This window comes from Cannabis sativa, unplaced genomic scaffold, assembly GCF_029168945.1.
Source record: "Cannabis sativa cultivar Pink pepper isolate KNU-18-1 unplaced genomic scaffold, ASM2916894v1 Contig7, whole genome shotgun sequence".
Classification (NCBI taxonomy): domain Eukaryota; kingdom Viridiplantae; phylum Streptophyta; class Magnoliopsida; order Rosales; family Cannabaceae; genus Cannabis; species Cannabis sativa.
In genome coordinates, this window is record NW_026870043.1 from 3,455,348 (window position 1) to 3,479,853 (window position 24,506).

The 24,506-nt window shown below is 29.4% G+C and overlaps 1 protein-coding gene across 1 annotated transcript; it reads left to right on the forward strand.

The window, feature by feature from the left end:
• Nucleotides 1-10,003: 10,003 nt before the first annotated feature.
• Nucleotides 10,004-11,331, forward strand: LOC133033420 (protein PARALOG OF AIPP2-like). Its single transcript, XM_061108132.1, has 2 exons — nt 10,004-10,298; nt 10,743-11,331. Exons 1-2 carry the CDS (start codon nt 10,201-10,203, stop codon nt 11,023-11,025), a joined length of 381 nt encoding a protein of 126 aa, XP_060964115.1. The 5' UTR covers nt 10,004-10,200; the 3' UTR covers nt 11,026-11,331.
• Nucleotides 11,332-24,506: the final 13,175 nt, after the last annotated feature.

Below are 24,506 nucleotides of genomic sequence, written 5' to 3' on the forward strand. Positions count from 1 at the left end.
TAGAATCCAGCGTTGTCCCGTTTAGGCGAGAGTCAAGGCTATTCTATCTTATGAGCTTCTACTATTGTTTCGCAATTTGCAAGTCAAATATGGTCGCCACCATTAGGGTGATCTATACCATATAAAACACTTACAAACCACTTATCATGCGAGATTAAACGGTGCGAAATTGCTAATGAACGTTCCTCCATTAGGGAGGATTACTCACTAAAACAAACGCGGTGTAAAACCCACAATGGAGATCGAATATCTTAATAATAATAAAGCTCATTATTGAAAATGTATTTTCTTTATTATTCTAATAAATAAATTCTCATTAAATTCGAAATTAAGAATTTAATATAATATTTATAAAATTATACTTAGATGGTGATTGAAATAAAATTAATTATCTCCATCTTAGTAATAATCTTAAATATAAATATTAAGAAAATTAATTTAAGTTGAATTAAATTAAATAATTAGCAACTTAAAAATTTCCTTTGAGAATATATTTATTGAGTTCGAAAATTTAAAGTATATAAAATATACAATTTTCGAAAATAATAAAATTAGAAAAGAAATACTTCAAGCAAAAATATCACCTATCTAGATTTTTTTTTGACTAGTTAATTCAATTTCTAATAATATATATATTTTAAATTCATTTATTTTAAATTAATCAATTAAATGAAAAAATCATTGACTTGAGTTGGTCCAAGAATTAATTAAAATAAATAATTAATTTACAACTCAATCTATTTTTCAAGATAAAAATTCAAAAATATAGCATAAATAAAATGCAATTTTCGAAATTGATTAAGAAAATAAAGAAATATATATATATTGAAAATTATTTAAATTTAAGTTGAAAAATTAAATTTCAACCTAAAAATAATTTTCTATTTAATTAAGTGTCATGAAAAATCAATAAATATTGAAGTATCATGATGAAAATCAACTTAGATATTTAGCTTTTTCAAGTTAATTAAATGTATTAAATTCTAGAAATAAATAATTAAGTGTAGAGAAGGCTTAATTATTAATTTCTATTTAATACTAGGAAAAATATACTTAATAAAATTGTACCAAAATTAATTATTTAAATAATTAATTTCACAAAGTATAATATTTTCCTATTTAAATATTAGAAATAATAAGTAGTCTAGAAATTACTATCTAGAAAATATCTTATTTGACTAAGTATCTTTTCAAAAATTTGAAAAATATCTAATTTAAGTTAGATAGAAAAAATCTAAAACTTAAATAATTTCAAATTTAGATTTAATTAAATATCAAAAATTAAGTTGTAACCACTTAATTTGAAGATATCTTTTTAAGTTAATATTCGAAAAGATATTAACCTAAAAATATCTAAAATATTCCATTTTAAGTTAATATTCGAAAAGATATTAACTTTAAAAAAAAATATCTTAAGAATCTTTAATAACTAATTCCTAGGATTCCTAAACTTGATTTAAAATTTAAATAAAATATTCAAATTTAAGTTAGATAAGAAAAATCAGTTGATACAACTAATTTATAACTTAAATAGGAATATTTAATTAAATAAGCTCCAGAAAGAATCTTAGTTAGTTTAAATTCTATATTTAATTAAATACAAGAAAAATACAAATAGTTTGTCTAGAAATAATATCTAAACTAAAAGTCTTTTTCTTAAAATTAACTTTAAAATATTAAAATGAAAATAAATTTTCATATATTTTAAAAGTTAATTATGTTGCTAATTCAATTTTATTAGGTCAAACTAATATAATTCACCTAGTACAGTTATTTAAATCAGGCAAATGGGCCTTCACAATTAGGGTAGTTCATGTGAGGGGGTGCTGAGTTCAGTATGTCCTACCCACTTCTATGGCTCCCAACTCTCACACAAGGCCCAAAAGAGAGGAATTTAACCTTAAAATAAATAACTGTTATTAATTGAATAGGTCCAATAACTAAATGGACCTAAATAAAATCTATTATGGTGTGACATTTTATTTAGCAACAACCTATATGTATCTATATTAAAACAAAATAAACATATAGGCTCACACAGGTACACACTTGGATGGATCCTATCATGTTGCTAGGTCATACACAGATGAAAGAAGATTGTAAAATTTACCTGTTACAAATTATTAACTTGACCAAGGGAGCCATCAGATCATTAGATCTGGCAAAAAGTAACCATGGCTATTTACAATCAAGTAATAATAGGTTTTGAAAACTTACACACAAGCTAAAACCACATACTCCTGCAACAAGGTTAGCTGGATAGTTGGAAGTAGGATTTATTTAATTTTAAATAAATAAATTTCGAAAATTAAAGTAATTAAATAAATAAATAAATAAATATTTAATTTTTTTAACATAAATAAAATAAATAATAATATTAATTTATTTTTCGAAAAATAAAATAAAATTAAAAATTAATTTTCGAAAAAATTAAAAAAATAATTATTTATTTTCGAAAATAAAAAAATATTATTAATTTAAATTTTGATTTTTTTAAAAAAAAAATATTTAAAGTTAAACCCACAATTTTGAAAAATTAGGTTTCAACTAACCTAAATATCATTTCAAAATTTGCTAACTACTTTTAAAAATTAAATGTTATTTTATAAATAAAAATTAAATAAAATTAGAAAAGATAAATTAAATATCTTTTTCAGATTTTAAATTTAATTTAAATAAATAAATAACAAAATTTAAAAGTTAGCAAAATATCTTACATCTATTTAAAATTACATGATTATAATTATCTTATTTTAAATTTAAATAAGGTCAAAATATCTTAGAAAGATTTAATTTAAAAATATATATAAAATCTGACCTTAAATTTAAAAATAAGATAAGATATAACCAAATTTAAAAATAAGATAGATAATTAAGCAATAAGATAGATATTTACTAATTTCAAAATTCAAATTACACTAATATCTTGAATTAAATTTAAAAAATATTAAATTAATTCATAATGATAATTAGAATTGAATTAGGAATAGCAAATCTATATATACAAAACTATACAAAAAATCGGAAGTTAATTCCATGAAAAAGCATGAAAAAACGAAGAAAAACGAAAAAATTGTGAGCTGTACGGACAGTTTTCGCGATCGCAGGAAAATTTCAGCACAGCTCCGATTTTTTTGAATCTTCAAAAAATCATAACTAATTCAAATAAAATCGAAATTGAGTTCTTTAAAAAGGTAACTTGCTTAATTTTTTCCATACTATCCAATAAAAATAATTCCAGAAACAGAATCGCAATTATTTTTCACAAAAATTTACAAACATCAATCAATCATCAAATAACACTCAATACAACATGATACCATCCAAAAACAAACAAACAATCGTTTTAAAGTCCAAATTTCTTGCAAGTAAATCAATTACCATGGCTCTGAGGCTAGTTGTTGGAATATTTATTTTACCAGGATCTTAGATCTACTCATAAGTATGTTGTTTAAACACCCTAAATATGAACTTTCTAAAACGATAAAATAAACACATATAAAGTTAAGAAAACCTTACATTGATGCAGCGGAATTAATGTCTCCTTCCACTCAGATCTCTAACCCTTGAATCCTTTCTGGAGTATAATCAAGATCTGAGCCTGAATGTCCTTCTTCTTCAAGTTTGATCCTTCACAGTCTTCCAATCTATGATTGAGTTACTGCTTGCTGTGTGTGGGCACTTACTCTTTCACTAGGGTCACGAAATTGATGAAGGGAAAAGAGAGGGATGATTTCGGCCAGGTATAGAAAGTGGGGAAGGCTCAGTTTTTCTGAAGAGAGAAATTTCTGTCAGAAAAGGTTATTGAAAACTTGTGATTTGACTGAGCCATCACTTTCTATTTATAGGCAACTACTAGGTTTAGGTTAGGAATTATTTGGCATTAAAATAATGAAAATATTAATTTGACAAACCTATTTAAGTGGCCGGCCATGGTGTGTTAGTGGGCCTCACTTGATTTTGCAGTTTTATCAAATTTTATCTCTATTTTCTCAAAAACGCCAATTTTCCATTTCTAACCTTTTAAATGCCAAAACTAATTATTTAATAACTAAAATAGATTATTAAATAATATTGTCATTTAATTTAATTATTAATTAGACATATAAAGTCCATTAATAAATAAATAAACCTAGAAACTCTTTTCTTTACAATTTCACCCCTGCTTAGTGAAAATTCATAAAATTAGACATAGTCTAACTTTAGAATTATAATTGATCAATCATGAATCAATTAATGAGTCTTACAAGCAGAATGTTCTCAACTAGAATGGGGACCATGGATCTATATGCTGAGCTTCCAATAAGTGAACCAAATTTACCAAGTAAATTCCTACTTATTAATTCTTCGTTGAATCCACTCTTAGAACTTAGAATTGCACTCTCAGACTTATATAGAGCATATTGTATGTTCCACGATATCAATATACTATCTCATTTAACCATTGTTATAATCTTATTGTGATTTAAAGATCCTCTATATAGATGATCTACATCGAGATGGGATTTCTTTACCGTTCTCACCCCTCAATGTATTTTGCCCCTTAAAACACTTAGCTACCTGTAAATCGTGTTTAGTGATCTAATAATTAGTCAGTTAAACAAGAGCTCATCCATTTACTTCTATTTGCTAAGCTCAGAGGGAATCATCACTTGACTTCTATACACCAGTAGAAGCTATAGATTCCATATTTATGTTCAGCACTCCCACTCAATCATACTATCATGTTCCCAAAATATACGTATCACCCTGACCCTAAAGTAGGCTTAACTAATAAATCAAAGAACATGAATAGCACTCCTGAGTTGAGCCTAAGCATATCAGGATTTAGATTCTTTTAATCTTAAGATCAACTACTGATATTGACTTGGAAAGATATGTATAACGGTAAGTTTGTAATATTTCTAACTTAGTTGCAATATCGGTCCAGTCCAATGTATACTCCATACATTCGAAACTAGTATACTTTACTAATGTCCTGGAAAGAACATAACACTTACTCCAAGTGTAAGTACACATCATCGCTGATTATCACATTAGTGTAAATCCAATAACACTGATGAAACAGGGACTAAGTCTTTTGATTCATATGATCACAATCACATTCCACTGTGTTGACGATACTGTAATTGTGAATAAACACATGATCTGGATTTAACTGATTTTGTGTGTATGAATGTAATAAACATATCAAACATATTAAACCATTAGCATGTAAAATTCATGCAAACATCAATCACTTCAAATTTCTTATATTGATAACTAATCAGATTGTAAAGAGTTTTATTTAGGGCATAAAACCCAACAAAAGAGTGTATGGTCCTTTACAAAATATAACAACAGTGCGTAACAAGAGTAACCCTAACACCAGAGAAGGGAAATCTAGACGTAGTACGTGAAAACTCAAGGGAATACATTCCCAGAAAAACAAGTAAATAGTAAAGCATGCCATGAACATAACAGTAAAGTAAGAGGTGCGAGGAACTTACATGAAGTGTTGGAACTGGGGGTTTGCTGCTGATCAAACAAAGAAATGTAGACTGACAGTGATGAGCAAAGGTTAGCAAAGAAATCTGTGAAGTGTTTGAAGGTTTTCTGGTCTGAGGATTTCTTTCTCTCTAGAAAACTCGAAGAAAGTTGGCGAAAAAAGGAAAGTAACCAAATGAAGGAAAGGTGGTGGCTTTTATAGGCCAAAGTGCATGAGGAACAGGCGCAATCACCTACCAATCGAACGGTTGGGGAGGTGCACGATTCGAATTCCCAAGAATCAACGGTTGGATTGATCCGTAATTAACGCGGTGGAAACGCTTGAGTATCCGTCTGACACCATTAATGCGCCGTATCAATCAATGGGCATGAAACGAATCGACGTCTGCAAAAGGTGAATCACTGCATTAATGGCGATCATTAAATGCACCTTCACGTGCCCAAAGCACGTGCCAGGAAACCGAGGAGTCAACCGGAGGCACTTGAACAAGCCTTGTTTTATTTTTCAAATAAACAAGGCTTGGGGGTTAAATGTTGCCCCTGATTTTTCCCAATATACGTGGACCAACCGGACAGGGACACGTGGATCAAAACATCTTAATACTTGAATTATTTGCTAAGTCTTTATGAAAGAAGACAGCATCCGGGACGTGCCTCCCGGAGAAGGCATACGGAGCCCCCTATGCTCCCAGAAGCCTAAGTAACATCAAAGCATCTCCGCGAGGTGTCAGGCTTCCCCTGGGCAGTCATTTTGCATTTAATGCCGGATGGGAGGAAACGTGTTGGGACTGCTACACGCAATAATGTCTGACGGCACAACCCCCAATTTGCACCTGTGAAGTAATGATCATTTAAGTCTATTGACGGCTACACTGTGAAGAGTCACGTCAGTCAAAAGACAATAAGGACATTCCACATAAAAGCCCTACATCACCTAGGGATTTGACCATGCATTACCCATGGTATATTCATTGGGAATACCCAACTTTATGGATATTTACAGAGACACATGTACAATAATCCTGGGAATCACCCCACCAAGAACACTATAAATACCCCCTCAAAGCTCATTAAATGGGGTCAAGAATTTTGGATTGCATAAGTGCAAGAAGAGTAAATACTCACCAAGAACATTCTCTGTATTTAATACACTCATAAATACACAGACTCGTGGACTAAGGCTCATTAACGCCCCAACCACGTAAAAATCCTTCTCTTAATTTCTTACAGTTCTCTAATCTTATATTATTTTATTGGTTGCCGAAAACCTCGGTCAACACATAATAATACATATAAATTAAATTAAATAATTATTCAATTATTTGTATATATGTATTCATAACTATATATATGTGTGAAGTTTTTTTTTTTTACTTTGCAGAATATAGAAAAAGTATTTTTTCATAGAAAAAATTTATTATGAATTTTTGGAAAAAAAAAATAAGTGTGAGATTATGTAGAAGAAAAAACAGGGTGTGAGATTATAAATCAATTTTTTTTTCATAATGTATTATTTTTATATTCCAATCATATAAAGTTGATGTCATCATTGTAGTTCCTATGGATATTCTCAATTTTCTAAACTTAACACTAAATTTATCGTTCTATTAGTTGATCAATAAAGTGCCACATGTAAATATAGTATTGGTCAAACTAATAATTCTTTTAGAAAAAATAATTTTAAAAAACAAAAAATAATTAAAATAAATTAATATTATTCAAAAAAAAATTAACACATATTAAATGAAATAAAAATTAATTTTCCATCTTCGTTCAGCCATATTATCTTTACAGATTAACAATAATTTTTTTTTTTTGTAAGGAGATTGACAATAAACTTTGATTCTCGATTCAAATGTTGTTTTTCAATTCTATTTTCATATATTCAAAATTCTCATTCCATAAATTTTCTACTAATATTTTTCAATCAGTGAAACGAAAAGACAAACTTTAACTCCTGTATGAAAAATCGAACTTTCAATACCAATGATCAATATAAACAACATCAAATTTTAAGTTCTCAAAATCTATAAATATAAATAAAAAAAAATAAATAATCAAATAAAAACAGATCTCATAAACACAAATTCAAACATTAGAACTCCAGTAAAATACTAAAACCCAAACATTAAAAACACACATAATAAAATTCGAAACCAGAACTTAACACACACAATAAAATTCGAACCAAGAACTTAAAACACACATTAGAATAAAAATCTATATATATAAAGGAGAAGTATGAGCCGGTGACATGACACTCTAAAAACACTCCAATTAACTCTATTTATTCTCTCAGTTAAAGTAATAAAATAATACTCTAAAATCACTTTTTATCTAATTTTTAATTTTTAATTATTTTTATATATATATACTAATTGAATAATTAATAAGAAATATATTTATACAATTCAAAAAAATTTCAAACTAAGTAAAATTAATACTAATCGTGTACATATCTCATTTTTTATTTTTTTTTAATATTTATCTGTTTTTTCCTAATTTTTTAAAAATTATTAATCTATATATATATTTATATATTTGATTTTAAGTATCTATATAATATACATATAATAAATCAATAGTACATCAGGAAATTTGTGTTTTTCATATCAAAATTCCTAAAATATTCTTTTTCTATTAATTAAGCAACACTACTAATTAATAACCCTAAAGCTATATATGTTTTATCAATTTGGCTGCTCTTTTTTTTTTTTTTTTTTTTTCGTTTCTTTAGTCTTTTAGAGCATACATTCTTCATCTTTCTCATTCTCTAATCTTATATTTTTTTTTAATGTTTTTTCTTTTGTTGTTTAAAATATCATAATGAGCATAGCAATAACATCAATAGACAACATCAAGATCTCGATTTTCTATTGGGTATATATTTTCTTTGCATATTTTATTATACATTTTTATAGAACTCCCTTTTTATGAATTCATTACAAAGTTGTCAATTTTTATTAATCATTATATTATATCTCTTTTTCTTTTGTAGATCTAACATTGTATAGTGATTATTTTCTTTTTCTTTTATGAATTTCATCAGATCCAACATTCCATGGTAAGTTTTCTATAAATTTCTCTTTCCATGAGTTTCGTTACAACTTTTTTAATTTTTAGTATTTTTCATCCTTATTTTGTAGGTTACCCCATGATAATCTCATAGAAATATCTAATTTTTATTATTTTTAACCTATGACAGGATTTTAAAAATTTGATAAATATTATGTTTTGTGTGATTTTGTGTAAAAAAATAATAATATTGTATATATGATAATGTAATGTGGTAGCAACAATGAATAAAGGTTTTATGATTAAGTTTTCAAATTAAGCTTAAACAAAAATATCTATATTAATAATTAATATATTATAAAATTCAAATAAAAATGTTAAATGTTATATAATCATATATACAATAAATTAATCTATTGAATATATATTTATGTAAATAGAATAATCGGGCGGAATAGTACGATACTAATTAATTGATTTTATTAGTTCTTCTATTTCTTTGGCATACAATTTTATTTTGTTTTATTGAAAAAAGCTAAATCAATAATCAATAATAATATATAATTAGATAAATTGATTTTGTACTACAAAAAAATCTTATTTCCAAATTTTTATAAATTAAAATTATTATTTTTAAGATAATTTGTAGTAATGAAACTTTCTTCTCTTTTTTATTATATTAAAATTTTATTTTTTATTTAATTCGCCGCACGAAAGGCGGCTAAGTTATCTAGTTAAACCATAAATAAAGATTTATGTTACTATTTTTCGAATTTCGGTATTTATAAGTAACAAATTTAATATTTTAAGTATTTATCTTACAAATTTTTTAGTATTAAAATTAAAATTTAAATATAATTTTATTAAGTAATTATTATTAATTACAATACACAATTTATATTTTATATATCCGCCGCGCGAGATATTTACTAAGTTTTATATATAAAAAAGATAATTAACTAATTATTATAATTATTCGCCCTATTTCAAAATTCTTATTATTATTTTTTTAAATCATCAAAATCCTTATTATAGTATATAGTGAGTTCATTAATAAGAGTTATATATATATATATAAAAAAAAGAATAATTAATAAGAGTGACAAATTATTCTTTCTAGAGAATTCGGAGCGTGGTTCGCATCGCGTAGTGGTGTGGTGTAACGTATTAACTTTGCCAATTATACAAGATTGTAGAGGCCAGACCAAGCCAAGAAAAGGGCATGGAAAGGCATAAAGAAAAATGCAATAAATAAATTAATTAAAAGAGAGTAAGGAGTTCCATCAAAAAAAAAAATGAATGCAAGGATATAAATGTAATTTACACTCCCTCATTTTTTAAGGTTCATATCTCTCACTCTGCCCTAACTGAAAACGACTGCAAGCAACCTGTGGGTCTACCTGTGTATATATCCGAAATGAATATACAATAATATAATAAAAATTATAATAATAAATTATTTCAATAAAATAAGATAAATTTGGAATTTGTACACCGACTCAAACCATTACTCTTTATATTTAAGTCTGCCTCTCCCTATTTTCCCTTTCCTCCTCCCTAGCTAACTCTAGTCACCTCTCTCCTCTTTCTCTTAGTTTCTTTGTGTTATTTCATGAGTAGAATAGATATTTATACCAGTATAAGTTGTTAAATAAAACTTTTTGAAGGAAATTTAGGGGATTCTTTTATCGGTCAGCAATGGTGGATATACAGACGGTATGCTGCATGTGCGGTGATGTGGGTTTCCCTGACAAGCTTTTCCGCTGCAACAAATGCCGCCACCGCTTCCAACACTCGTATGGATTTCTTCATCCTCATCATCATCATCATATGTAGACATGCGCACACAAATTCATAAAGCACTTTTAATATGTATGAGTACTACAAGTATGTACATATATATGTATACATGTATAATTTATGTATGCATATACAAAACGTATCATCATCTCCATCGATAGTTACATTTAACTGATCTATCATATAATGAAAACTAAATCGCTCTGAAGCAAACAACCAACCAACCTATATAATATTGGCACATACCCAACACACACGGCATCATTATATCAAGCGTATACGTGAGTCATCAACACATATTATCAAGCTAATTGATATTTTATCTAATTCTTTACTTCGACCCAGATGGTAATTAAATCATATATATTATTTAAACAATTTTTTAGGATAATAATACTTTTTTTTCATTAACTAATAATGAATTATTTATTTATATATAGGTACTGCAGTAACTACTACAGCGAATACGCTGAGGCGACGGAAGTGTGCGATTGGTGCCAAAGTGAAGCGAAAAGCACAAGATATGGTGGTTCTTCTAAAAAGTCGACGGTGGCTACGGCCACAACGGCAAACGAATCGAGAGTTTCAAGCAGGTCCGAGTACAACGGGGATAAAATCAAGCAACACGACCGCGATGATAGCGCCGGAAGGAGCACTAGTGGTGCTCCGTCACCAAGACCAGCCACTCGCAGGTACAAGCTTCTCAAGGATGTTATGTGTTAAAAGATTATATTTAGTTGTAGCTAGAAATATTATTAATCTAATTATATAGTAGGAGTTTCCTTAATTCTATATTTGAGTGCTTAATATTTTTCCTTCTTTTGTTCTCGTTTCTTTTTATGGGTGTCTAATGTCTATCCATCTACCTAATGGAATTTCACTTTTCTCAGTAAATTGTTTACAAATAATGTAATTTACGCGTGTTTTGTTTACCCAGATTATAAATAGCAGGATAATGATCAGGCTCTATATATATTGATCCCCCTTTTTTCGCAACAATTAAATATAAGAGAAAAGTATTATTATTTATGTATGGTGTCATCAATCATTATTATTTAGAATGAAACACGAATAGTCTGGATTTTTCATCAATTCAAGAAATAAAAGCTTAAAATTACCAACATATACTTTAAACTGTTTTATGGTACTAAAGATGCATATATAAATAACTCATAATTTAGTGGTTTAAACATTAGTTTTTTTTTTGTCCGGTGATGTATTTGGGCCCTGAGGGCTTGTTGGTAGGTAAACGTGGTTGTGATCGAGTGCTTTAGAGAAGTTATCTGTTGGATTCTGGAGTCACAGTATATAACTTAGTTGAGTGTCTTAATTAAGAAGATTGAATTGAATGCATTTGGTCTTCGGCCAAACAATTCAAAGGACTAAAGCCTGCTAACTTTTGCAGATTCATTGAAAGGCCTTTAATAGCTAGGTCCCCTATTCGTCGTTCCCCATGGGAAAAAACTAATAGTTCACATTAAGCAACGATAACATAAATCCGAATAAACTTAGAATACATGTATATGAAAAAGATGCTGATGTAGTACTGGACTGGTGTATTGTAACATTAATATAATGCTATTTCTAAATTGTTTTAACATTAGAGGAAATTAGTAAATTACTTGAGAATAAAAAGGAATGACCACAATAAGAGTGGAACTACAACTTCAAAAAAGAAAGAGTGGAACTACACCCGTAAATGACATAAAAACGGACCAATATATGGACACTAAATATGCATATTTCTATATATTAAAAGTTTCTATCTAACAACTCTTAGTTTAATAAATTATCAGTTTTAACAGAAATTTCTTTATTGAACATAGTATTATCAGTTTAAATTTATGTAAATTACTTTTTAAATAAATAAACAACACATCTAAGTATCTTATTTATAACTTTTGATAGTCTTATTTTCATAAATAAGAAACACAATATGATGTGATTAAAAATAATAAAGTGATTCAATAAATAATCATATAATTTAATTTATTATTATAATCTAATTAATTGTTTTTTTAATAAAGTGATTTATAGAAAAATTTATTTTATTATTTGGTGTAGTAATTTTTATGTATATTAATTAGGTACATTTGGAAATTTAATAAAAAAAATTCATAAAACTTTTAGTAAAATATTTTTTTTTTTCATATTCGTTATATCAAGATGTCAAACACATATCATAGCCTATATATTTATTAAAAAAAATAGTAAATTATTTAACTTGAAGATATAATATTTACAAATTAAAATTAAGATTTTATTTGTACCCCATAAAATCATAAATACACCCCATTATTAAAAAAATATAAACTTAAATAATTTTTAAAAATTACTCTTAATATATTTTTTAAAATTTCTTTATCACATTATTTTATGTTAATAATTTTAATACTTATTTTGATTTCATTTCTATAATTTTTTCTAACTCTTGTATATATATTTTTATTTTTTTCTAAGAAAATTCATATAATTTTTTATTTTAAGTTTTTTGTCATAATATTTAAAATATAGTTTATTTTTTTTATAGGTATATTTTTTTAGAATATTAATTGGAAGAAAAAAGTTAAAAAAATTTACTACAATTAAACATATAAATTTTATATAAAATAAGAATTATTAAAATGAGGTGTGTTTAGAAATTTTTGAGGTGTAAATAAATTTTTTTAAAATTTAATTTAAATTATAATTTTTTATTTACATATAATATTTTTATATTTACATTTATTAACTTAATTATATGTATATTTGTAAAAAAAAAAACCTTAATCTATAAATCTTTATATATAATTCTTAATGGCATGTTAATTCAGCTTTGTTGATCATTATATATATTTATATATATATATATACTAGGTGATTGTTACGTGCCAAGCCACGTAGTGTTAGTTTTATTTAATATTTTAGTTTTTTATTTTAATTAATAATTAAAATAGTATAATTATTTGAACAATTTGTTTTATAAAAATAAAATATGTGTCAGTATATTTAGTAAGTAAAACATAGCTGTGTTATAATAATGTATGTTATTAATAGTAAAATGTACATTAATCTTCTAATTGAAAAAAGTTCTATTATCTCATTTCATATCTAATAATAGCTACACAACTATATATTTATAGACTTTCACATTCTTTGCAAATTACTAATAAGCACCAATAATATTTTCATATTCTAATATTTTTCAACCTTCTCCTCTTGGTGGTAAAATTAAAAATAAAACTAAAAATAAGCACAAACATATAAGATAAATACTCATATACAATCTCACATTTATATTATCTTCTCTAGATTTTTTATCTATATTTTTCTTTTTTAAAAGATAATTAAAAAAAATTATTAATATTCTCCCAAGATAGGTTTGTTAGGGAGAGATGGGGTAAGATGATTTTTTTAATTTAAAAAGAGATTATTAATATTTAAAAGATTGTTTAATTTAACAGAATATTCTTTTAAAATTTTTTAAGTATATTCTGTTAAACCAAGAAATGCCGTTAGATAGACCCTTTTAATATATAAAGATATATATACATCGTGTTTTCAGGAAATAAAATATACATCTTTCAGTTGTGAAATAGTCATGAAGAATTTACATATTGTAAATTAATTTGATAATTTGCAAGATAATATTTAGTATAATATTTTTCTTTTAATAAATGGAAGAAACATTATTTTTTGTTATAATAAATTGAATTTTTTATTTGAAATCTTGAATTATAATCTTTTTAATATATATAAAGTGTGACTACCTATATTTTAAGGGAAATGGTTAGTTTAATGGATTTTTAATACTTTTTTTTCATTAATGTTAACAGTCGAAATTTAAACTGTTACAAAAAGTAAAATTAATTTTTTAAATAAAACTAACGAAACCTCAATTGTATATTTGTGTTATTTATAGGGACGTGGCCACGTGGGTATATATTCTTTATTTTTTTAAAAAAAAAAAGTAAGAGCAAAATTAGAAAATTAACTTTAAATGACAGAATCTATGTGCAGCTAAAATATGGCTTAACCATGTAATACTGGCTATAATTTCTTGATATGATTCTTTACAATTTTTCCTTTTTCATTCAAATTAACAAAAAGAAAAAGAAAAACCAAATTATCAAAGAGACAGACCTAACATTCAAGGACAGATTATAAAATATAAAGTAAGAGTGGTAGCTGCTTTCATTGTTCATAATGGCTGATGTTAATTCTTGGCCATTCATTTAATTGATTAAAAATATTGTTGATATTTTATTTTACATCATGTAATGCTTGGTTGTACAGCGTTCATGTCGACCCATTCTATGAAATATCACCAAAGTACATAGCTGATCTGATAGGATGATATTAGTATACACTTCAGTACTACTGTATTTGTTTTGACCATTAATGAGAAACAAACAAAGAAACGCCTTAGACTCTTGCTCCACACAATAATTCAGTCCAATTAAGCCTCTCTCGCTATATATATATATAAATATACATATTCACCTAAAGTCGTCATTTTGTTTTTTATCTGCTCAGTTTATCTATTTCTTTTGCAACAGTACTAGTTTGGAACGGCCCCAAAGACGTACCCGTATTATATATAATACAAACAAATAACTAAATATTTTATTATTATTAGAAGTAATAGATATTTTTCATTACTCTCTCTATCTCTAGCTAGCTAGCTAGCCAGTTAGCACTCTCTGTTGAGATATTTCAATCTATGTAGCTCTACTTGTACAGTTTCTGTGGCTCTTTATTTCCTGTCGAACCGTCTCATGTGAAACCGAGTTTGCTGAGGCTTAAGAAAACTGAGCACTATAAATGAGACATCATGACCCATAAGTGGGTCTCCTCTTCATAAGGTCCACTTACATAATAAATATTTGTATATATAGAGTTTCCTTTATTATCAAGGTATCATCAAGGTGACTCACATGGTTACTTGAGCTTCATATCCCTGAACATTTTTTAATTGTCATCCAACTTACAAGCAACGTCTTTTTGTAGTGAGTGTAACATCCAACACAATCACATGCAATATAATAGCATTATCACGTGTCTCTTTGCATGTCCCTTCGATATATCTTTGATTTTTGGATCACTAATCGTTTGTATAGTTTATTAATTAGCATCTACAAAAACCTTATTAATTAGTTCATTTAAAGCACCTGCGTGATCTTTTTTTGCATTGTTAAGATAAATGAATTTAATTTACTCACGAATGTGTAGACATTAATTTAATTAAATTAATTCATGTTATTATAGCAACATAGCTTGCTGCACTTTGTCTTTGTTGACCTTGCTTTTTACGAACGATATTGACTTTTTAAAGCGATAAAATTAAATGATCTACTTATAAAATTATTAATATAATAAAACAATAACAACACAAATATTACTCTCTTTTCTGTTGTATTACTAATGAGAGAGCAAAAGTCCCGAGAGGTGAGGTTCTTGATATTCTCCAGAAAGCTACAAGTATTTTAGTAGCGTAATAACTTTTAGAAAGTTGGTGTTGACTTGAGATTTAGCCAACTGACAAAGGAGCCTTATTAATTGTTGATAATCACCAAGTGTAAATAAGAATAAAAAATAGTAAAAATAACACACGAATTTATAGAGGTTCGACCCCCTTGTGGAACGAATAATGACTACCTACTCCTCTTTTAGTTGTATTCACTCTTGAGATGATACCATACAAATCACATGTTAAAACTTAATGATTTCTATCTATGACTTTCTTCAATATTACAATTGTGAGAACAATGTGTTACAGATAAAGAACTGGTGAGATCTTATGAAGAACTTATGAAGAAACTTGACCTAATGTCTAGGAGGCATTAAGAGGCATGTGAGGTTTGAAAGAGAGAGAAATATAAGTGTGTCATACTTAGAATTGGAGTCTTTTTTCATGTGATCTAATGCCTTTTAAATAGTGTAGGGCCTCCTTTGTCGGACAGACCTCGTTGGTCGAACAACCTTCCTTGGTCAGATAACCTTCCTTGGTCGGACAACCTTCCTTGGTCGGACAACCTTCCTTGGCCATATTGCCTTCCTTGGTCGAATAGCTTTCCTGGTTGGATAGCCTTCCTTGGTCGGCCATCCTACCTTTGTTGGCAAGCCTTCCTTGGTCGGACAACTTTCCTTGGCAGGCTAGGGTCTAAAGACTTGCAATGTTCTTAACTTGGAAGCGTCACGGAATGTATGGGATGTTGTTGATAGGTTGTATTCTACATGTCTTCTGTTTTGACTATGTATACATGCCACGTTGGATGGGCAAAAAATAGGATAACATTTGCCACCCAAGTCCCTGTTGCGACGTCTATACGGATAAAGACTTTTTAGCTCTTATTTTGACTATAGGAGCCTTTACCGGGCAGTCTTGTCTCGCTAGCTATTGGACTCTTCAGATGACTTATTTTTATGAGAAATAATGACTTTATTTCCAATCATTATATAAGGGTTTTCCCATATGTGAACTTATAATTTTCTCTCTCCCATGTATGCCTTTACTTTCCTCATCTTCTCTTCTTTGACATTTCTCTTTTTCTTTGAGTCTATCATTGATGAGTTTCAAGCTTTTTAAAGCTTTTAATAACTTTTTGGTTCCCACATTTTAGATTAGTCTTTCTACAATAGAATCTGCTCGATAGCTGTATGATGCATAAGGTATGACTTTAACATGAACAAGATCAAGTCTTGGACATGTACCTTAGGTCTGTTAGAGACCCCGTCCGAGTCTTAGATTTTGTCTAGAAACTGTGTCTGGTACTTAGCTTCTGTCTAGGAGCTCTATCCATTACTTAGATCATGCTTGGGAACTTTGTCCAGCACTTAGATCTTGTCTAAGAACTCTGTCCAACACTTGAGCCCATTGTAGACCCCTTTCCGATACTTAGCCCCTTTTAGGTGCTCTGTCCGGTTCATGAGTCTTGATTTTGTACTTTGCAGATTATTGACTTTGTATTTCAAGGATTTCTGGTTAATACTCTTTGATTTTGGCCGCTTAACCCATTTTTGTCTAAGTCTTTTGATGTTCTTGTTGGATTTTGCGCCCTAAATAAAACTCATTTCCATATAATCAGATTTACTAATTAATAAAAGATCAGAAATCACTTTTACGTTGCATGGTTCACATGATTTATTTCATGATTATATTTAATGTATAAATTCTATTAAGTCCATAACATATATAAATATGTATATATATTTGTTCATGATTATAGTATCGTCAGCACAGTGGAATACAATCATGATTATATGTTCAAAAGTTTAATTCCCATGATTTGTTAGTTCACTGTATTTAGACTGGCATAATAATCAGCGATAAGGTAAACTTACACCTTCGATAAGTGTTATGTCCTTTCCAGGACATTGACAAAGTTACTAGTATTGGATGTATGGAGTATACATTGGAAGAGAAGGATATTGATCTTAGATAAAATATCATTAACTTACCATAATATCTTTCTAAGTCAATATCAAAGGTTGATCTTAGTTCTATGGATCTTAATTCTGATACGATTAGGTTCAACATAGTTGTATTATTTATGTTCTTCAATTTGTTTGTTAAAGTCGACAAATTAGATCTTCTCGTGACATACAGATTAAGGACATGGTAGTTCAATTGAGTGGGAGCGCTGATCATAGATATGGAATCTATAGCTTTTATAAGTTTTTAGAAGTGAAACAATGATTTTCTTCGAGCTTGACAGAATAGAGATAAATGATTGAGATCTCATTTCACTAATTATATATTAATTTACTGAAATATCATTTATAGGTAGCTAAGTGTTTTAAGGATAAAATACATTGAAGGGTAGAACAGTAAATTTGTCCCTATTCATTGTAGATCATCTATAGAGGATCTTTGACTATTAGGATTTTAACAATGGATAATCATCACGTATACATATCGTGGTACATGTAGAGCGTTCTATATAATTGAGAGTGCTATTCAATTCCAAATCTATATTGGCGCAAGGTAGAATTAATAAGTTGAGAATTTACTTAGTGAATTCTAAATCTGCTTATTGAAAGCTTAGTTATATAGGCTTAAGGTCCCTTCACTAGTTGAGATAATACTGCTTAATCAATTATAATTCTAAAATTAGACTATGTCTTATTTAAGAATTTTCACTAAGCAAGGGCTTAATTGTTAAGAAAAGAGGTTTTAGGGTCAATTTGTTAATTAAGAGACTTTGCATGGTCTAATTAATAAATTATATAAATGACAATTTTATTTAGTAATTAATTATCATTATTAAATAAATTATTTTGGCATTTGTAGGATTGAATTAGAAAATATGGTATTATTGAAAAGAAGAATAAGTGGTTGAAATAAAGTGGCAAAAATCTAACTAGAAATTGGTCATATAGTGTACGGCCATGATGTGGATTTTTTCTCAATATTTTATTCTTTTTCAATCCATATAATTCAGCCCTAAGCCCTAGTTGAAACACTATAAAAGGAACATGATACTCTCACTCATCCTCTTGACAACTTTTCAACTAATGTCAACTTGACTATTCAACTAACCTAGATGAGAGAGTTCCTTGCATAGTGATTTCATCTCCTTCATTGTTCAAAACCCATGGTGAATGAGTTCTATGCCCCCACATAGCAAGTCAAGTACTTAATCATAGTGAGTAAGACAGTTGTAATCAAACCTAAAGGAGAGAAAGAGATCCAAGTTCAGATCTTGATAATGCTCTGCTACACAAAGGATTCAAGTGCTAGAGATCTTGAACAGAAGAAGTTATTATATTTTGCTACAATCAATGTAAGGTTTTCTTAAACCCTTATGTTTTTATTTCATTATTTTAGAGAATTTATATTTAGGATGTTAAATCAACACACTTGTTAGGAAATTTAGATCCTTGTAAAATATTCCCAACAGTTCTCCGATTGTTCACCTCCCACTACCTTTTGCATAAATGAACTGGAACGACTTTTGGGGTGGTGATAACCAGATTGATGAAGAATTACTTAGTCTAGAAAACTTATCCTTCTGATACAACTTTGAACCCGCTGATTTCAGTTGTTATTTTAAAGACCTTTGATGACTTTGTGGTTTGTTCTTATGCTTTTATTTCACATACTTTATTTTTTTTTTCTTGTATGGCCTTTAGGCCTTTTACTTTTGGACAGATGATATGTTTGTTCTTGTATGGCCTTATGAACCTTTACTTTTGAATAATGTTTGTGTATGGCCTTAGTGCCTTTTACTTTTGAACAGACGACTAACAAGACAATCTTTAATCTTCGCTTTAACTTCTCTTGCTAAACATGTAGCTTAATGGATAGCTTTTAATCCAGACTTATGTTTTTTATGTCTAATCTGAAGTATGCCATTTGCACTTACTGAGCTTTCAATTTTTCGCTTAACAAAGCTTTACATTTTGCTTAAGTTTAGCGGTGCTTGTTTGATGTTGTATAGTGAGGGTGCCCCTCAAGTGATTGAGTAGACTTATGCTCTCTTGGTCACTTGAAACTCAAAAAATACCATAGACCTTTGCCTATGTATTTTCTTGGAGGGACCTATTTGTATGCATGTTGAACTAAAAGTAAATATCGATTTTAAGAAGTTATCTTGTTAGCAAGTTGTTTGACACAATTTGGAAAGATAAACTCTTTTATCCATTTATTGGTCTTAAATATGTGTTGTTGTTGTACAATGTACATTTTTTGATAATAAAAGCTTATAGTTAGAAAGTCTGTTTTCATTCGTCATTTTGGCTACCCCTGCACGACATACCGAACAAGGGCCACCACTAAAGAGTGGTGGAAACTTAGCTTTTTTATACTAATTCCTGTACGGTGAGCTGTACAGGAATCACTATTTGTTTATCGAGATTTTCGGAAATTGATTAATAAGAGCTTAAGGAAATGAAAAATATTAAATAATAGATAAATAGATTTTTTACGTGGTTGAGGCGTTAATGATCCTTAGTCCACGAGTCTGTAGTATTATCCTTCTTTGGAAAATGTTTGCGTACTAAAAGTGTTTACAATGATAATCTCTATATTCCTTTTGTTTCTCTCTAAGAAGAAAGTTCTCAGGAATTTCATGTTGGGTTTTGTGCCCTAAATAAAACCCATTTCAATATAATCAGATTTACTTATTAATAAAGATCAAAAATAACATTTTATGTTGCATGGTTCACATGATTTATTTCATGATTATATATATTATGAATGAATTCTATTTAAGTCCAGAACATATGAATTTGTTAATGATTATATTGTTGTTCGGACAGTGGAATATAATCTTAATTATATGTTCGAAAGTTTATTCCCTAATTTGTCAGTTCACTAGATTTAGACTGACATGATAATCAGCAATAGATATTCCTACACCTTGGATAAGTATTATGTCCTTTCCAGGGCATTAGCAAAGTTTACCAGTATCGGATGTATGGAGTATACATCGGAAGAAACCGATATTGAACTTTGATTAGATATATTAAAATTTACCGTAATATCTATTCAATTCAAGATCACTCATTGATCCTAGATCAAATGATCTTAATCCTGATATGATTAGGTTCGATCTTAAGAGTACTATACATGTTCTTTGATTTGTTAGTTAAGCCTACTTTTTGGTCAGGGTGATACGTACATTTTGGGAACATGATAGTATAATTGAGTTGGAGCGCTAACATAAATATGGAGTCTATAACTTCTATAGGAAGTTAGAAGTGAAACGATGATATCCTTCGAGCTTGGCTAAACAGAGATAAATGGTGGAGATCTCATTTCACTTCGCTGAAATATCATTTATACAGAGCTAAGTGTTTTAAGGATAAAATACATTGAAGGTGTAACGGTAATTTAGTTCCTATTCAATGTAGATCATCTATTAGAGGGTCATTGATCAAATTAGGATTATAACAATGGATAACTAATAGCGTATCTATATCGTGGAACATATAGAGCGTTCTATATGACTGAGAGTGCAATTCCAAGTTCTAAGTGTGGATTCAATAAGGAATTAAAATGTTAGGGAATTTACTTGGTAAATTCGGTTCGACTTATTAGAAGCTCGGTTAATATAGGCCCATGGTCCCCATACTAGTTGAGACCATACTGCTTGTAAGACTCATTTAATTGATTTTAATTAATCAATTATAATTCTAAAGTTAGACTATGTCTAGTTTATGAATTTTCACTAAGCAAGGGCGAAATTGTAAAGAAAAGAGATTCTAGGTTTATTTATTAATTAAGAGACTTTATATGTCTAAATTAATAAATATATTAAATGATAATATTATTTAATAATTAATTTTTAGTTATTAAATAATTAGAATTGGCATTTAAATGGTTAAATTGGAAAATTGACTTTTTTGAGAAAATGGGATTGAAAAATAACAAAATGGGAAAGTTGCAAAGTGAGGCCCAATTTCCTTATATGGCCGGCCACTATGCAAGCCTTTTACCATTTATTTTTCTATTATTTTAATGACATACAATTCTTACCTAAACCTAGTTGGCATTCTATAAATAAAAAGTGTTGGCTTCAGGAAACTATGACTTGCATTTTGTTTCTTTCAGAAAAAGCCATAGCCGCCCCTCTCTCTCTTTTCTTCTCTTCAAATTTCGAAATTCCTTTGAGTGATAGAGTAGTGCCCACACACATCAAGTGGTATCTCAATCATAGTGTAACACCCTAACTAACATAGGCGTATTACGTGATTTTTAAACATGTTGTGCAGCTCGTTGCTAATCAACGAGGTTTATGGAAAACGTGATTAATTAAAATTTTTGCTTTTTAATTAAACTTATAAAATATTTATACAAAAGACTCGGGATCCCGATTACAAAATCATTTACAAAAGTTTACTGTCTATATAAAATACTTGTCGCCTAGCGACTAATTACAAAAATAGCCTTGCTGTCTAGAGGATCGTACGCTCCAGGCCTAACCGCCCCGACATGTACAATCTTCATAGGCTCGTTCACGGTCCATCAGCTCTAGCCTTGCCTTTACCTACACATAAACATAGCACTGTGAGTCGACAGACTCAGTAAGAAAAGCATAATAATACTCATACATAAATCCTGGCCATGATCGACGCCCATACCCCCGATCATAACCCTAATCGCCGTGTCCAACACGATACCGAGTCCCCCTAATCGCCGTGTCCAACACGGTACTCGCCCGAACGTTCATAGGGACGGTACTATTGACAAGTAACAGCCTGATCGGTCGAACCGGTCATACTCCGGCTGCTGGTCATACTCCAGCCTGTATCGACGTGTTACAGTATCTGCCTGATCGGTCGAACTGGTCATACTCCGGCTGCTGGTCATACTCCAGCCTGTACCGACGTGATACGTCAAATAGTACGGAACCACCAACCTAAGTATCAGCCTAATCGATCGAACCGGTCATACTCCGGCTGCTGGTCATACTCCAGCCTGTACCGACGTGATACAGTGTCAGCCTAATCGGTCGAACCGGTCATACTCCGGCTGCTGGTCATACTCCAGCCTGTACCGACGTGACACAGTTGGACGGTTCGAAGCCAACATACATATCTAATATAATCTAACAGGCTTCCTACATGCACGCTAAACGTGTAATCTACATATGCATACTGTTATACTAATCTTACCTGGATTCCGAATTCAGGTGTGCCGGTCAACCTGACTGGAACTATCTGCGCGGCGGATTACAGGCTCCTAAACCATAAAAATCACAACACTATAAGTGATACGCTAAATCACTTCCCGAGGACTTAAACTAGGAACTAAAAGTTTCCCTATCGATAAAAAAGCATGGAAATACCCCAAATAAGATAAAAATAAGGAAACTAGGGTTTCAGAAAATTCCCCAACCGGTAGACCGGTTCTGCAACCGGAATTCCGGTTCTGAGAATTCCTGGACCCTCATCCAGAATTCCGGTTGCACAACCGGAATTCCGGTTCCTCGCAGGAATTTTTCAAAAATTCACCACTCAAACAAATCCAACCCAAATCACCTCAAACCTTCCAGACCTATTCCATATAACCCAAATAACATTTCTAAAGCATTAAATCCACCCAGAATGTACAGAAATGAAAAGTGCCATTAAAGCCCAAGCTTTGAGTTCCAAAACTCAAACTTGCTTAAAATCAACTAACATGCATCCAGATCAGATTAAACCTACTTAATCAAGCATATAAAAGCTTCTGAAAACACACGAGTTCGACCTCAACAAACACAGCAATAAAACACACAATTTCATGTTGAAAACCAAACTTTTGCATAGAAAAACTTTAGCTTTACTCAACCTAACTATCATGCTTCACAAACAGCTCAAATATCCTTAATTTAACATGCTTAAATCCCTGAAAACAACATATAAACACAGCAACAACAGCCACCCCAAAACTAGCATACAACCTACCATTTCTCTTTAAAAACTTTCAAGAAACATAAGAGAAAGATGAAGAAACTTTACCAACAATTAGAGATCACTAAATCTGGTCAGAATGAGCTTGAATCACCAAGAAAAACTCCACTTCTTTGCTGCTCAAGGAGGGCCGAAAAGAGAGAGAGCTTTGAGAGAAAAAGTTTTGCTTTTCTTTCTAATTTTTGAAACTTTTGAATTAAAATGAAATAACCATTAAATCCCTTATTATTTCAGCCAACACATACAAAATAAAACACTTAATTCAATTAAATAAAGCCCACTAAAGGACAAAATATCATTGGGGCAAAAAGACCATTTTGCCCCTCCACACTAAAATAACATAATTAACACTAAAGGGGTATTTTTGGGAAATTCTAAATTCTCGGCCATTCCCGACATTCCCAATGTCTAATAACCCATCCCAAACTACTAACATACTAAGTTGTGATTTTACTGAGCCAAACACCGAGTTCCAAAATACCGGGCACCGAAAATGCAAAATTATGAAAACTACTGAATGACATAAAAATGCATCTCTGAATTCAATAATAACAGTATAAATAATTATTTAAATAGCTATAAATAATTTCATAATTAAACGTGATTAACTGCTAATTTCCAAATTAAACTAAGCGGTCTTTACACATAGTGTGTAAGACTGTGAAGAATCCAAACTACAAGAAGGAGAATCAACATCAAAGGAAGGAGAGAAAGAGATCCAGATTCAGATCTTGATAATGCTCTGCTACAGAAAGGAATCATGGGCTAGAGATCTTAATGGAAGGAGTCATTATATTCCGCTGCACCCAATGTAAGGTTTACTA